Genomic DNA, 17,172 nt, shown 5'->3' with positions numbered 1-17,172 from the left:
GAGCCGGTGGAGTGGGCGGGGTCTCCTAGAAGCCTCCGCGCCGATTGGTGGAGCAGGAGGGAGAGAGGGAAGGGCTTGATACGGGGGGCGGAGCCGGGCCGAGGGTAAGGGCGGGCTGCGGAGGGCTGAGGGCGCCGTCGGTGAGGTGAGGGCGGGGAGGGGGGGGTCGGTGTCAGGTGAGGGAGGCTGAGGGGCGTGAGGAGGGCCGGGGTGAGGTGAGGGAGGCTGAGGGGCGTGAGGAGGGCCGGGGTGAGGTGAGGGAGGCTGAGGGGCGTGAGGAGGGCCGGGGTGAGGTGAGGGAGGCTGAGGGGCGTGAGGAGGGCCGGGGTGAGGTGAGGGAGGCTGAGGGGCGTGAGGAGGGCCGGGGTGAGGTGAGGGAGGCTGAGGGGCGTGAGGAGGGCCGGGGTGAGGTGAGGTGAGGGAGGCTGAGGGGGCGTGAGGAGGGCCGGGGTGAGGTAAGGGAGGCTGAGGGGCGTGAGGAGGGCCGGGGTGCGGGGAAGATCATGGGGGCTGTGGAGGGGCAGGCTGAGGGCAGCAGAGCCTGCAGGACTGTGAGGAGGGTTGGGGTGTGGGGTAGGTTGGGGGGGCTGGGGAGCTAAGAGGGGGGTAGGGGAGGCTGTAGGGGAACGTGGGGTAGCTTGTGGGGTGTGTGGGGAGGGAAGCTGGGGGCAGGGGAGGCTGCAAGGCTGTGAGGAGGCCTGGGACATGGGGAAAGTTGTGGGGTGTGTGGAGGGGCAGGCTGAGGGGCCGAGAAGGTGGGGGTGGTGTGAGGAGGTGTGGGGTAGAGGGTAGGTTGTGGGGGATGTGGAGTGGGCAGCTGGGGTCTGAGGTGCTGGGGATAGGGGAGGCCGCAGGGGTGTGAGGAGGACTGCGGTATGAGGAAGGGCAGGCTGTAGTGGCGTGTGAGGAAAGCTGGGGTGGGAGAAGCTGGGCGGGTGTGGAGAACTGCTGAAGGGGTGGGGGGGCTGAGAGAACTGGAGGGGAACTGAAGACAAAGTAGTTCATAAATTGCATTTTGGAGAGGGGTAAGGCCTGTGTTAAGGGAGATGTGGGGGTAGAAGAGGGGGCAACTGGAGGGTGGATCACACTGTGCCCATACTTCCAAACCAGCTTGGTGTTCCTGGCTGGGCAGGGACCAATCCTGCCTTTTTTTGGCTTTTTCCTTGCCATTTCAAAGGGCTTTTCAGAAAAATAAAAAATGAAGAGTGCTAAACTGTGTAGCTTGCAGAGTAAGCCAGTCACACAGATGTATTTGCTTGCGTAAGGCATGGTACTTTGATAATTGTATAGCAACATTGGTGTAGCTGTTCCTGGATCTCATCCAGTTGTGTTGGCACTGGTGTTCATGAAGTGAGATAGGTCAGATTGCTGCTCTGGCTGAAAAACCAACCCAGGCAGAAAATGATTAATTTTCAGCTAGTCATAGCTTTGATCCATCTCAGTGCAGTAGGAAGTAGTGGGAAGCACTGACTAGGAATAAGGAGAATCAAATCAGCCTCTAAAGCAGTAGTTTATCATAGTGGTGGTTTAAAGAGCCTGTAAAGCTGTCAGAAGTCTTTGTGTGCAGCTTGTCTTTATGTTGGGAACGGATCTAAATAGACATGTTGTCTTTTTCTGTCTTTCAATTATACCCCACACAGTAGGATCCCAGCTGAGTTGGGAATTTTGTTTGCTATTGCTGGGAGGAAGAATGTATTTTAATGAAACTGGTGGTATCAACAGCCTGTGATGTGAAAACTTGGAAAATCTCACCACTAGCTCCCCTTTCTTTGCCGATGGGCACCAGTGAGCGCTGGTGTTTCTTCTGTGCTGTGTCTGTTGCTGTGGAACAGGCAGGCATGATTCTGCTGAACTGCTTGAACTTCATTTTTATTTTGTTGTTCCTAATGCTCTTGAGCAGCTATATTTTTGAAGAGGACATTGCCAAAACCTGCAATTGTGCTCATGTTATTTGGAGTATAAATATTCAGACTTAAAGGAAGTGCATGAAACTAATACTAGCTAAAATAAGATGGTGCCTATATTATCGAGGGTATTTTATTGTATTAAAATTATGCCTTTGAGAAAGCTATTTGATCGCACTGTTACTCTTGTACTGCTTATTTTGTTCAGCAGGGCAGAGAGAATTAGCTCACTTTTTTCATGCTTCTGCTTTAGCATAATGGCTTCAAACCTTGATTTCTATAACTAGAAATGTGGTTTTAAAAAAAAGTTTGGTTTGTGTTAATGGCATGCTTAAGTAAAGTATTGTATTGTGAATAAAATAATATTCTCCTTTTTTAAAGGAATTGGGTTGATAGTGAATCATCTGAGAAATGGCCACACACCTCAGATCGGTAAGTTGAGGACTTAAACGATGTTTTATGAAGACTTGTCTTGCAGAAACATATTTTCATAGTTGCTTCTTCTGAATATTGCTAGGGATGACATGAGACTGTTCCTGCATTAATACTAATTCTAGAGGTAATGGCAGGGGAAACGTGATTTTCCAAGGAATCATTTGCTGTGTTTAGTTCCAAAGATCCAGGAATGCTCCAACCCCCGCAAGAACACCAGTGGCCTTGTCAGTGCTGCCAAATCAATTGGTCTGGAGAATTAGTTACTCCAGGATCATTTCTACATGCCTTATAACATTATTCCATGTTGTAGTGCAGGTGAAGGCCCAGTTGAGGTCCCTGAGACCTGCTAGATCATTGTAACCTCTTTCTGTGATTACTGCATTGGATATAGGAGATTAAAATATGGGGAATGTAACATTTTGCTTGGTTCGGAGAGATGTTTGGACGTTACTCTTAGGAGTACATTTTATTAAGCTGTTCTGTTACATTACTTGTGGTTCTTGTTTATAGAGATTTCTACCTTCTGAACTATTTTCTTATTAATTCATACGAAGCTTATGGAATCTCAGATATTTAGGAAACAAAGAAACAAAAAACCCAATGTGGTGTCATGGTAGAGAGTGTGAACAAGCTGTTGTATCTTCACAGCACAACACTAGATAGGTAGCAATTCATATCCTAAAATCAATATAGTCATGTGTAGCCTGGCTTTCTACCTGCATTTTTTAAACCAGCTAATTAATCCAGGTGCAGCACTGTTAGCTGCAGTTATACTGATTCTGGTCATTGAGTTGGTTCATTTAGTACTTTCCCAAGAGGTGTGTGTACTAGATTGTATTGTATATAATAAATAGGCACTAAGGATTATTAAAATAGTCTGCTTCTCATCACAAGTTAGAATAGTGTCCTTATACTTTGGCAAGTGGAAAACTATCATACAGAAAAACCTGGACTATCTCATCTGTACCGGTAAAAAACCGATTCTGATTAAAGCCAGACAGAGGGCGTCATTCTGCCACTGTAAAACTTCAGTTCAGCACATCTAAGTGCAGTCTGCAGTTTGGATGCTCTCATTTTATGAAGAACTCACTGGAATGAGAAAGGGTACAGGGGAAGGCAAGTAAAAAATATCGATGGAAGGGAGTGACTGCCTTTTGAGGAGAAACTGAAAAGGCTAGACCCCCTCAACAGGGAGAGGACACCACAGAGGGGAGGGATGTGACAGACTTTACAGAATCAGGAAGCTGATGAGTAAAGCGAATGCAAAACTGTTGTAGTGGGGGAATACAAGGAGAGTGAACTGCAGAGTCCTTAGGCTCCCATATTCTATGTTGTCTGTTCTCTTGCAGCTATCAAAACCGAATAGGCCACTGGGTCAACCCATTAGAACTTTTAATTTTTTTTTTAATCAGACTGTACTTTGTATGCACCATTCTAAATAACTGGTTATAATTTAATGTAACTGAGCAACTGCAGTGAACTCTTCTAATTTTTGTTGTGGATAATCGACACTTTGCAGTAGAACCGTTGTTTAAGGATGTAGCACTTAGAAACTTCTGAACAATTGTTGTCTTTGTGTGGTTTCACTGGGTTGAAATTCCCTTCAGCTCGATAGAATAACTGCAGAGGTGGGTTTTTGGTAGCAATAATAAGGAGCAAATCTATTTCCAACCAGGACAGAGCATTCTTTGTGCAAAAGCTTCCTCAGACTCGTTGCTTGTATGTTCTGTGCTGGCAGTAAAATTTTCAGTCTTAGTCCTGTTAGACAAGTGACCAGGCTGGAATCTGTTAATTAGTGCCTCTAGCCATTGATTTTAAAAAGCTTAAAAAAAGAAAGGAAGAACTAATGACTAACTAAAAAGGACAAGCCTTGCCTTTACCTGATTGCTTTCTTGGTTTGGAGAAGCCTAGGTTTCACGTGCTCTGAAAATAGTTTTGTCCTTGCTAATGGTGACAGTTTTAGTATTCTGAATTATCTGTGCCATGTGGCTGAAGCAAATTCTGTTTGCTTTACCATCAGGGCAGCGTTTGTCAGAGCCAGTCCTCTTTTCCTTCCCTACTATGTGAGCCACTTGGTTATGAGGCAGAGTCCTGCCGAAATACAAGCCAGCATGTGAGCCACGTGGACCATTAGCATGTCTGAACTTTTAAGTTACTGTGATAGCACAGACATATTGAAGAGTCTTTTGATATCTGAATTTAAACTTCTCCAATTAAACTAGCTACTGACTAGTTGTGCAAAATTCCAGCACACTTTGATATGGGGAAGTTCAGATCAGTTTACTTGCACAGTTTGTTGGTGTATGTCTGCTTGCTAAAGTGCTTTTCTCCCTGTCTCTACAGGTTGGTAAGAAATGTACAGTGATCGGCGGGTCAGGATTCTTAGGCCAGCACATGGTGGAGAAGCTCCTGGAGAAGGGTTATGTGGTCAATGTGTTTGATATTCAGAAGAGATTTGAAAATGACAGAGTGCAGTTCTTCCTGGGAGACCTTTGCGACAAAGAGGTACAGACTAACAACGGTACATGACATGGGTAGATAGAAAAGATGTCTGTTGAAATAAATGTTCATTCAAATAGCTTACTGAGCCTTGCCTGAAGCACTAAAACACCTGAAGGCATTGCACAGGTTTTGAAAGGGTGTGTAGTATGCCCCCCAACCTTTCCCTGTGAAGTCAGTAGCCTAAGCAGTTTTCTGTGGAATCCTCATGTAGAACATTTAAAGAAATATACTTAATGTCTGCTTGAAGCTGAAAAGAACAGAACTTGTTTCTGTATTATGATTTGCATTACTGTTAGCTCAGATATAGAGTCTAATTATAATCACTGTTGGTAATTGCATGTGGGTGCTCTCCTAGCTAGCCTCAGCTGCATGAGAACGGCAGAATGCATTATTCCTAACAGTTAAGGCATGCTAAGAACTCTTGCCTTAACTCAGTCATGTGTGCGAACCTTGGCAAAAACATTTGTATGCAATGTGAAGAGACATCTCCCCACCAATATAAAGTATCATGTCTCAGAGTTTCATGACAGTTATCTCAAACACAGACAGTGCCATGGGGTACTGTTGGCTGTTAAACCTGTTGCTTGCTGAGTTTTCCGACTCCTACCTCCAGGTTATTTTGAGTCTCATACTTGCACTTGAGACTATTGCAAGTAGTTAAGTCTAGATAGCCTCCAGGTCTCAGAAAGTTCCTAGGTTCTTCTCCAGAAAGAAAAGATGATGTAATGTGTTTTTGTCTAGCAAGAGAGGATGTTGTGAAGATCCTGGACTCTAATACTATTCCAGCTGCTCACCTTTATGGAAAGAACATGACTTGAAACTTAGTGGTTTTGCTTCCATGAGAAAAAGAACTGTGTCTTATTGCCTTCCTTTTTTTTTTCTTTTTTCTCCTGAGTAGGCACTATTGCTGTCACTTCATTGCTGTCTCATGCGATGTGTCTTCTAGGCTTTGCTCCCAGCTTTACAAGGTGTGTCAGTGGCATTTCATTGTGCGTCACCAGCACCTTCAAGTGACAACAGGGAACTGTTTTATAAGGTGAATTTTATGGGAACCAAAGCAGTCATTGAAGCCTGCAAAGAAGCTGGAGTGCAGGTAAGGGTAGGAAAGCACATAGAGACTATAAGATGCTGATGTGACTTTATAACAATTGGAGCATGGACCAATTTCAATCTAGTTTGATAGAGGGGCATAGGTCTCCGAGATACTGAACTGCTACTTGTTCTGTGAAAATTAGTAGAATAGAGAGACTCTTGGTCTCCCACTTAGTGTCTGGTGTAAGCTTAGTCCATGCTTGCCACAGAAAACCTACACATTGCAATATTCCTGACTGTAGGAAAAGCATCCATTAAAATTTGTCCTACTAGATGTCTGGGAATCACCCATGGGAGAACCATGACTGACAAGTGGATTCTTTCATGCTTTAATAAGGGGACAACTCTAAAGATAGCTCTTCCAGCAGTGGAAGTATTGATGGCTTCTATTACCTATGTGAATTCTTTGACATATAATGAGAAGGAACACACTTATGCCATAATCTCAGGATAATTTGCTTTAGAAAGTCATTTGCCCGCAGAAGAAAGCCAGAGGAAACCAGGCTGCTGTTCAGGCAAGGTTGTGGGTTTTTTTGGTTTTTTTTCTCCTTATGTTATGTTGATATCACATGAGTTTTCATTTAAATTCTTAGCAAATTTTCAAGTGCAATGCCTGTAAAGATCCCTTACTTATTCTGGGCAGAGATGTTACCCCCAAAGCATGTATTTTGCGCAGTGTCCATGTGCAAACACAGAAGTGATAACGTTTAGAATTAAATGATGTTTATTGCACAGGACTCCTGGCCTCACAGTTTGTTGTGTGTTGGCCTTTTTTTCCCCCACATGTAATAAGCTGTTGTAGGAAATGGGCAACGTGGTGTTTACCTTCAGGCTTAGTCTGGATTCTGTCAGAGCAAGGAGTTAAGCCTTGTTGGAACTTGTTGGATCTAGTCATCTTTCTATTACAGTGTAGATCTTATTTAAAACCACATGTTTCTGATTACTCAAATACATCACTGACTTCCTGTTTTGAATCCACTAGGGTACGTTTTTATCCAACGAAAACATCCAAGATAAGAATTCTTTTTGGTTTAATCTACTGTGATATCGTTATCGTCAAGATGAGCAAATATCTCTTAAAAACACTTGTTGCATGTTAAGTGCTAAAATGTGCCAAGCCAAGTGGGCACTCTGATTTTCCTGCAGATGTTTTCCCCTTGACTGGCTGCCTTACATGTTTGTTGAAATGTTTTAATCTCCTTTAGGTAGCATTAAACAGTGTGACAGAGTCAATTAAAAGAGTGGGAGTTTTCTTACCTGCAATCGCAGATCAACTTCTGTTAACCTACATTCTTCTAGACTTGGATTATTATCTGTAGAATCAGTTGCTTAAATGTTATTGTCTTTACTTGGCCTTCGTAAATAATGACCCTTTTGGTTTAGGTTTTAAACAACTGTTTTCTTTCACATCTATTGCAGAAACTGGTGTTAACTAGCAGTGCCAGTGTAGTTTTTGAGGGCACAGACATAAAAAATGGATCAGAAGACCTCCCTTATGCAAAAAAACCTATTGACTATTACACAGAGACAAAGATCCTACAGGAGAAGGTATTTGTCATATTATGGTTAATGTTGTTATTTTCAATGCTTAAAACTGCCCTTCTAAAAGTAGGGCATGCCCTAGGGGACACAACAGACTCTTCAAGACTGAACAGATCTCTCTTGTTCTCCAGAATCTCTCTTTCATTAGAAAGAAGTATCTTGTTCTTACAGTTGAAAAGAAAACCTGTGCAGAATCATGCATATGCCTGCCAGAGTTTTCAGAGTATAACTGAAATAGAAAATTCCCTTCTTTTCGACAAATCTGTCTGATTTTAGCCCTCTTTTTCTCAGCATAAAGTCTAGTGAGCTGTGGATTCATTTGTTCTGTTACAGACAAGTATGGCAGGTGGCTGCCACTTGCATCTTTCACAAGTGACCCACATCCTTTTCCCTAGGCATGCTGATGGGTTGGTCCAGGGGATGCTTTCCTAGCAGCTGTCTAGCTGTTGAAATACTTAAGTGCTAAGTTATGTCCTCCTCGGCTGATGAAACTCCTAAGTAGTGTATTCACTTCATAAAAAGAGACTAAAATAAAGCTGTGACATAAATTACCAAGGAAGTTGAATGAAATAGTGTGTTACACTACAGAGGTGGTTTCTAGAGGAAGAATAAAAGAACTGGCAGAGATATTGCTTTCATTGCCAGAGCCATGTGATAATCCCATTTCTTAACTTATCCAGCTTTGTTTTAAGAGTAGTTAGGGGAGTTTTTTTGCCTTCTCTGCTCCTACTGGAAGGCTGTTTTAGAACCCCATTTACCTGAATTGCAGCCTGAAGTTAGTTGGGATTGTGAACAAGTCACTGGGGAAGGAGAAGATGAGGTGGAGATGTGGACTGAGTTAAAGGGGCATGGCAGCCTAATAACATGTTTTAAGCTAATGCTATTGGCAATGTACTGAAAATATCCTTGTTAAAAAGGATCTAAAAATTTCCGCTACATCTGAATGTCCACTACTTTGAACATTAGCAGATCACCAGCATCTGTTCTATTTCAGGTTCTTAATGCTGCAGTATTTGTGGTTTAAATATGGAATGACAATGTTTTAAATCAAAGCGAACAAACAGGTTTTTTGAACTTTTTTAGTGGCTTGCATTTCAGTTGTGGAAAGAATCTGTGCTTTTTGTGCCTGAAGAATATAGACTTGCTTCCATACTGAAGCTGACAGTGTGCCCTCTAAAGCTGAGCATTAGCCTTTAAGGATTTTTCTTACGTTCCTTAAAAAGAGCTTAATTGAAAATGCGGCATAAAAACATCTGTTCATTCACAAGCATAACCACTTTGCAGTAAAGTGGACTACTAAAGTGGAAGCTTGTGAGTAGCAATCAAGTCTACCCCACTATGCTTGTAATTATGTCTTTGTTTTGGGTGAAACAGAGAAAGTATTCAGTGTTTATTTGTATGTGTTTTTCTTGGATTTTTAATAGAAAATCCATCAGCTGTTAAAAATTAGTAGAACACGTTGTTTGGGACCTCCCAATAGATTAAATCTTCAGAGATGCCCTGCTAAATCTGGTTAGCACTGCCAGGAAGATGGGATCATACTCTTCTGAATGAGATCAAGAAGGCCCATGATGGAAATCTTCCATTGATTGATGAGAGAGATGGAGACTGAATTGCTTAGTGTCCTTCTTTTCTCTAACATGTCCATAAAGAATTCATGGTGTGAAGGAACTTTCAAAGCTCCTCTGTTTTCTGTGGTGTTAAATGAGAGGCGAAGAGTTCCCTTCCTTTGCCTGTTAATTCATTAAATGTTCAATAATGAAAATAGATTTTTCTCTTTTTTTCTCATTAAAGAGAAGTGGGAGAAGAGATGGGAACAAAGGAAGGATCATTTGTAAAGGCAAGGGTGGACAGTAATTCTTCCACCAATGTCTTCCCAAGGAGATGGGGGAATGCCCACCGCCTTTAGTGATGATCTTGGAATATGTTATTAAGCTGTATTTTTCTTCCCAGCCTTTCTCTCCTGACTTGGTTATCTTTTTTTCCCTACAGGAAGTGCTCAGTGCAAATGACCCATGCAACAATTTCTTCACTACTGCTATTCGTCCCCATGGAATATTTGGTCCCAGAGACCCTCAGCTGGTTCCCATCCTCATCCAAGCAGCTAAGAGTGGCAAAATGAAGTTCATAATTGGGTGAGCAAGGCTCAGTCATTTTATAGTTTTGGTTAAAATTGATGCTGAACCTACAAAGCCCCTTTTGGAAGGGAATTGTATTAAATCAGTAGTGTTGTTGTGGCTTGGAAAAAAGTATGTTTCTTTAATTTTTCACTTTTGACCCAGGGTTCTGTTTTTTAAAAATCCTTCTGTATTAGGGACTCATGCATGCAGATGGTAAGTGTTCATAATGCAAAAAGAACATCAGTGGGGAAAGCTGACATAGCTTGAGCTTTCTTTGCATTGTCTAGAGAGCTGTCCTTTTAAATATGAGAGCTCAGATTACTTGCTGTTAATTAATATACACTTCTGGTATTTGAGGTTCTTGCAATTCAAAAGCCTATATGGCAATGTTTTAATATTTCTGATTATAAGATCAAAGATATTTGTCTTGTTATGGAGCCTTGTAGAGCTTCTAGTGGACCACTGAAATTTTAGAGCAAGAAATAGTTCAAGTTACTACTAAGGATATTTTTATCAATTGTATTATGCTCTTGAAAGAAATGTGCTCTTTAATTTACAATAGATTTTTATTACATGCAAGGAGCTGGTTTGTGTGTATATGTGCACATGTGAATATGTGCTTTGGGTAGAAGGAAGAAAGGGAATAGGGTTGTGGTCTTTTTGGTGTTGGGTTTGGTGGGGTTTTGGGGGTTTTTTTGGGTTGTTTTTTTTGGTTCTCATTCTTCCTTACAGTTCAATTCTGAGTCCATCCCTCAAACTGATCTGTGAGCAGCAAACATACACAAACTCAAGGTTTCCACTTTGTGCAAGTCTTCATTCTCTTCCAGCTCAAACACGCATTCCTCATTTAAGTTTTCCTACCACTATCCAGACCTGTATATCCCTTCCAAGAAAGCAAATAAAATAGTTATACATCCATGAATGTAGGAGATGAAAATCATTCTTTCTCAGAATGTTGGATTGCAGTAATACTGTTTTTATGGCCAAATGAACGTGGTGATGGTTTTGTAACAAACAATTTGTTTGATTTAGCTGGACTCTTGAAAGTGATATGCGGATTCATTTTCTCTACCTGTGTAGAAATAGATTTAACACAGTGGGTTAAATCTGTTTCAGCTGGGGCTGAGGTTGGCTTATTGAGGGAGTAAGTTAGAATTTCATGAGCCAAGAAATCCATAATTGAAAGCTTGTCCTTAAGTGACTTTCTTTGTGCTCATTACCACTCTGTTTGTATTTGTTCTGCTGCTGTGGATCACTCTGCTGATTCTGAGACCTGTAGGATCTGCAACACCTAGATACTTGGTAACGTGAGGTTTAAAAATGGTACTGTTACAGGAATGTAGACTTTGAGGGCCTTGACAAGAGCTAAGACAGTAACCACCTTTCCTCTGTCTCCAGAATAACACATAGTGATTTCCTCTCTCTGACAGGGTATAGCCTGAAGTTGCAGCACAACAGAGCAGAAGAGGAATCTTGAAATAAATACATCTTGTGTGAAAGTCCTTCCATTTGCCACAAGCAGATTTTCAGCCTAACTTGCCTTAGGGCTAAACTTCTTCCTTTTGTCTGCGTAGGGATGGAAAGAACTTGGTAGATTTCACCTATGTGGAAAACGTGGTCCATGGACACATCCTAGCTGCAGAAAATCTTCAGAAAGACTCTCCTCTGTGTGGGAAGGTAAGGAAGGACCTAGCAAGGGGAGGGCAGTGGGTGTCCCCTAGCTGAACTTTATCTGCAAGCCTCACTTGGCTTCATGTGTCTGCTCTGTAATTTATGCTGATTTTTGTCTGTACTGAACATCGATCTTGGAGATGAGTGGAACTAGCACACACAAATGGGTCATTTTTTTTCTGTCTGTGGGTATAATGAATGGTTGCCCATCTGGTGACCATTGTGTGCAACCACATGGGCTAAGATGTATGAATATACTTTAACTTCATGCTATAAAACTCCTTGTGAAAGAAAATCCAGGCAGAATTGTGGGCAGCCAAGATGCATACATAAGAAACATAGTTATTTAGCTTTTACAGCAGAATTCAGAACAGATGAAACAGATTTTCATGGCACCACCGTGCTCTGGGCATGCACTGTACATACAGCTAGGATGCTTTAATGTGTTTGCGTTGTGTTGTGTCATTCAGTTTGACCATTTATGAGTAACCTTAACCTCTAGGGTGTCGGAAGTAGCTGGCTTTCTTAGCAAAGAAGGGGTTCATCACTTTTCAGACAGAGGTGGTTAGTGCAAAGCAGTTTCTCATGAAAATGTTCTTAGTCAAGTCAGGGATGTCAGTCTCCTTGTGAACATGAGATGGGCCATCACAAAGACAAGTTTGTGAAAACCATAATGATTTTATCACCTGGCTTTTTGTCTTCCTCTCTTTCAGGCATTTCATATCACAAATGATGAACCAGTTCCTTTCTGGGCTTTCATGTCCCGTATCTTGACTGGCTTGAACTACGATCCTCCCAAGTACCGTATTCCCTATTGGCTGGCATATTACCTGGCCCTATTCCTGTCTCTAGTGCTGTGGCTGTTAAGTCCACTGGTCAACATCAAGCCCACTTTTACCCCTATGCGGGTAGCATTAGCTGGAACGTTTCACTACTACAGCTGTGAACGGGCCAAGAGAGACATGGGCTACAAACCAGTGGTGAGCTTGGATGAAGCAATAGACAGGACTCTGCAGAGCTACCCCCACCTACGCCGGGCTAAGGCCTGAGAAGTCCTAGATGGATTTTTTTCTACTTGATTTTCCTAGTTGCTTTGACATCTTAATGTGAACACTGAAGCAAATTTCACTAATTCTCTGGAACAGGGAGTTTTCCTGAAGTCTCTCCTCCTCCTCACCATTATAAAGACAGCTTTATCTGGGTTGAAAAAAACTCATGTAGGAGCTGTGCTAACAGTTCTTTTCTTTGATGTGACTTCTTGTTTTGAAACAGCTGCTGAACCCTATGGACTATGAATAAACACCCTGCCGTGCCCTCTTCAGTCCCAACCCAGCACATCAGCATTCCTTCATCTTCTCTCTCCACCCTTGTCCTCTGTTTTGTTGCTCTGGTGATAACAGCCACCTCTTCTCATAGCTGCAGACTGGTTAATGAAATACTTCTCACGATTGGTTCCTCTCTGTGGTTTGGCTTTTTTCTATACAAGAGCAATGAAAGAGAGGCTCATGCCAAAAAGGAGTTCTGTCACCATCTCTTAAATCATTGAAGCCAATTTTGTTATTCCCTCCATGATTGGTGGGTGATTTGACTTCTTACTGAGGCATCAGAAGGAAACCTGAGAAAAGGCATGTTAGGCCTCTCTTTGTAAGGAAGCATGTGCCTTTGTGTCTGCAGGAGCCTATTTCTATTCAAAAACAACCCAAATAAATCAAGAAGAGATGACTTCCTAATTTTGTGTTCCATCTTTGAAAGGGCAGATCCCATGCTGAACATCTCAGCATAAACAGGATTTTAATCATTCTGCTTGTGGGGGGAGAAATCTTTGCTGTGGCTGTTGTCAGTCAGCACATACTATTTTACCATAGCTCACTTATTTCCCATAAAAACTGCATTGGTTGCATTGGTTGGAAGGTCCAACTGCACAAAGCTCTCATCTTGTCTGACATGTTATTGCTGGTAATGGTGATTTTTATTGCTTCGACCACTTAGTACGTGAAAAAAACTTTTCCACAAGAAAATGGTTATCATAATTCTATGTTGACCAAGCTGTTTAGTGTGACAGTTATATTAAGTGTACTTTACCCTATAATCTTTCTAAGTGCTTTTGTTCTGTTTTGTTTCTAAAAGAAGAGTTTAGGTTAGAGTTGGAACTTCCCTCCGTGCTAGTTCCTGGCTCTAGAGGAGTTTTGGTGTTTCAAATTTTGTAAGTATGGGAAGTGCCTCACACAATGAGCCTTAACTTCATCTGGGAGCTCAATATGCTGCAAGAATCCTATAGAAATCAGTTTTATTTTAACATCTGTCTGTTTTTTGGCGAGTTTTATGTTGGCTTGTTTTTTTCCTGGAAATTTTTATTTGCTGCTTTAACAGCTAGCTAGTTTTACTGACCTTTGCTTTGCTTGATCTTGAAGTAAATACTAGCCAGTTGCTTGGGCTAGTTCACACAGTTCTGGTTTGCACCAGTTATCCACCTTGGCCTTTTTTTTTTTCTTTTTTTTCCCCAGCCTGTAGGGTTAAATATTTAAAACTTGAATTCTAGAGTGCAATTCTTCAGCAGTGTGTTCTTCAGGGGAAAAAAAAAAAAAAGCCCTGTGGTTCCTAGGTTTTCTGGAATCTGCTTGTGTCATCATATATCCCATTTCAGTGGGAGACAGATGCTGCTTTCAAAGATCTGAGCTGTGTTAGCCTCCATGTGATGCATCAATGTGCCAGCACAAATTCAGTGTTAATGGAAAGACCCTTTCTCCCCTCACTTTTTCTGTGTGTACCAGTGCCCCATCTATTTAAAAAAAAAATAAAAAAAATTGTGACATATAAAAGGAACACTCGTATGGTGAAACCACACCTGGCTGAGAGACATGGCTTTATTCCCAAGGTTTTGTAAAAGGCCAGGCATCTCGCCTGCTTTAAGGGGTGAGGAAGGACTGGAGTATGTTTGTTCCTTGCTCCTTTCTGTAAAGCTGGGCCCACTTCTAGTTTTTGTAATGTAGTTGACTGACGCTAAACTTGTAGCTCGTTACTAGAAGGATGACTTTTTGTGAAAATGTACAATTCGGACACATCTCTGCTATGTGCAGTATAGGTAGCTGCTAAACCCAAGCCAGTGAGTACAGAAAGCCCTGAAGGACAGTGTGTTCTAGTTCAGATGCAGTGCTGCACAGAAAAGATGGTAATGCTTTTGGGACTCATGGTGCAGCACAGCAGAGAACTCCAGCTCCTCATCTGAGAAGTAGGAATAACACTGCCCTCACACAGAGGTGGTGTGAGAATAGGATTGTACTGAAGTGAAAGGAGCAAGCACTATGATTACTTGAAGTCAAAACATAATAGGTAAAAGCACATTTTGGCCTCTAGATGGCATTTCCCAGCTAGATCTGCCTTGCAGCTTCAATCAGTCCCAAAAACGCTGTCTCTCAGTCCTTGGACAACAGTTCCAGTGGAGGGTTACTCATCTTCCCATGTCTTTGGAGGACTGTCAAGGTAAGAGGTGAAGGTAACAACCAGAAGGTGCTACAGAAACAAGAGGCACTGGAAGTTCAAGTCTGCTGGATAAAAAGCAGCAGGCAGTATGGTTTCCCTCACGTGTCTGGTTAATACGAGAAGGGTAAACCAGAGGTTTGCCTGTACGGGGGCGAGCAGTTTCCCAGAGCTGGGCATGGAAAGAAGCATTGCATCATGCTGAAGTTGGTTTGACTTGGTACTCCCTATATAATTAGGTCAGTTCCCAGCATTTCTTCTGGCAGGCTGACTAGCTTCTGTTTTCCAAAACAGAAGTAAACAGGCATTGCTGTGCCTATACCCCTGGCCACAACAGAGGAGGAACCTTGCTTTATCCATAGCCTCTTCTATCCTTGATCAAGCCTCCTCCTCTCAACTCATTTTCTCATCCTAATAAGCACCTGCATAAGTCCCATCTTGTGTTTTCTGGGCAAGCCAATATGATCCTTCTGTACTTTCCTACCTGCTATTTATTTGTCATGCCACCTCTTTGCAGCCTTTATCGTGTGTGTGTGTGTGTGTGTGTATCAGCAAGCAACCAAGCAGGAGGCTACAAAGCAAAATTGCCATTATCAGAATTTCCTTCCAAATATCTAGGGTCAAATGTAGTTGCAATCTGTCGTTCTTAGCAACTCTGGTTGAGCATTGCTAAAGACTTCAAAGGCTTTCCTATAGCACTCTTGTTGAACTTATCTCTCACTTTGCTTTCCTGACTTTTTCTTGCTGCAGCTCCTAATTTTGCTGACCTGAGACTGTTTTTGGTTTGACAAGCAGTGGGAGAGATAAAGGAGATATCTTCTGTTGCTTACCCTAGAGAAAGGAGAGGGAGGGAAAGAGAGAGGAATAAAAGTGCTTTTCTAGGTGGAGTTGAGGTAACCAAGAACCCCATTTCCCCTCTTACAGAGAAATTGCAAAGGGGATGTGCACAGGAGTGCTACAGTTAAGAAATACCTTTCAGTCTTGCCTTGAGACTGTGGGTGAAGCTCTTGTCCAGACACATGTCAGTGCCAAAAAGGAAAAAGGCTGGCTTGAAACATGTAAGAGGAGCGATTGATGAAAAAGCAGGTCAGAAATTATCTTGCATGTCCAGTGAGCAAAAAGGCACGGAGGCAAACTTAAGTCAAGCCTGAGGTGGATCTATAGGAGGTTTCAGGTGGAGGATAACGTTTGCATCACGCAAGCATGTGGTTACCATTGTGGAAGATCAGTACCTTCAGTGACTTCTAAATACAGGGACCTTCTGATGCATTGCAGTGCTCAAATGAAGCCTTTTGTGAAACTGAAAGGGGCACCTTTTGATTCAGTAGATCCTTGCATATGTTATTAAAATCTGCTGATGCTAGTGATCACTAAGCACTAGTATAAGTTTCCACACCTTTTAGCACTGCAGAGCCAAACATGGCATGAGTGGGCTGGACTCTGCTCCTTGAGAGAATTGTTTACCAAGTTTCGCTAATGCTTGTGCAAGCCTTTGGAAAGTGCCAGGTCCACAGATGTAAGTGATGGTGCAACTTGGTCCTTATTATGGGACAAGGAAAGCAACTTGTTTGCCTCAGAGCCCAGAGGAAGCTTGCTGAGCTGGTGATGAGAAATAAATAAGCATCTCCCTACTTGCAACAGAGCGTGTTTGAGGTGTTCCTGTTACCTGATTGCACATGTTGTTTTACTGTCTTAGCAATGCCATCAGGCTGGCACTTAGCCACAGCCTCTCTTTTGCTCTGCGTTTGCTGACAAGATCATTTTGTCTCAGCGCTGAGAGCTCCTGACCTCCTGTGCAGGTGTGTCTTCATGACCATGGGTGAAATTATTGTATTCTAGCACTAAATAGTCAAGGATATATGATTCTGTTCTGCTACCTGCTATTAGGAAGGTGAGGTCTGGTATTTTGGCAGTGCTTTGTAATGACACCTCATGAAAAACCAGTTTGATTCCCTTGTAAGAAATGGGTGTAGTGGTTTTACACCCTTCTACTCATCACAGCTTTGCTCAGTCTCTACTGAGGCTTTGGTTTTCTGTCACCTAGGTAAAGGCCCAAAGAATTGATGGGTTAGTCACCTTCATTCCACCTTCAGTGCAAGGATGGGGGCCAGATAGTTACACAGGAGAAAGCGTTATCGAAAAAACAGGAAATGTTCCAATGGAGTTCAGTGTTCTGCAGTGGTGTTGACTAATTTTTCATGACTAGAAAATACTAAAAAATATTTTAAGAATATATTGTAGTAACTGTTCAAATACAAGCTGGACTGGTCAGTGAGGCTGCATGCCTCTGGGCAGAAGTCCATTGCTGTCATGGGAATGATAAGAATTGCTATGCTACTCGGTACAATCACCTTTCCATATAATTGGCTGCCTGGATTTTGAGAGTTGAGCAGGTTCCTACCTCATAGACATCACTGTTTCTGAAGGTA

At 42.4% G+C, this 17,172-nt stretch overlaps 1 protein-coding gene across 2 annotated transcripts; it reads left to right on the top strand.

Annotated features, from left to right (window-relative positions):
- Nucleotides 1-109: 109 nt before the first annotated feature.
- NSDHL (NAD(P) dependent steroid dehydrogenase-like) lies at nt 110-14,003 on the top strand. 2 transcript variants are annotated; one of them, XM_049828088.1, is made up of 8 exons: nt 110-145; nt 2,286-2,336; nt 4,683-4,844; nt 5,788-5,934; nt 7,353-7,481; nt 9,468-9,610; nt 11,170-11,272; nt 11,980-14,003. In XM_049828088.1, exons 2-8 carry the CDS (start codon nt 2,316-2,318, stop codon nt 12,313-12,315), a joined length of 1,041 nt encoding a protein of 346 aa, XP_049684045.1. In that variant the 5' UTR covers nt 110-145; nt 2,286-2,315; the 3' UTR covers nt 12,316-14,003. The 2 variants fall into 2 exon arrangements, with proteins under 2 accessions (XP_049684045.1, XP_049684044.1); XM_049828087.1 differs by lacking the exon at nt 110-145 and adding an exon at nt 981-1,110.
- The last annotated feature ends 3,169 nt before the right edge of the window (nt 14,004-17,172 follow it).

Source organism: Accipiter gentilis, chromosome 24, assembly GCF_929443795.1.
Source record: "Accipiter gentilis chromosome 24, bAccGen1.1, whole genome shotgun sequence".
In the NCBI taxonomy this organism is placed as follows: Eukaryota; Metazoa; Chordata; class Aves; order Accipitriformes; family Accipitridae; genus Astur; species Astur gentilis.
This window is presented reverse-complemented; position numbering and strand designations above follow the sequence as displayed.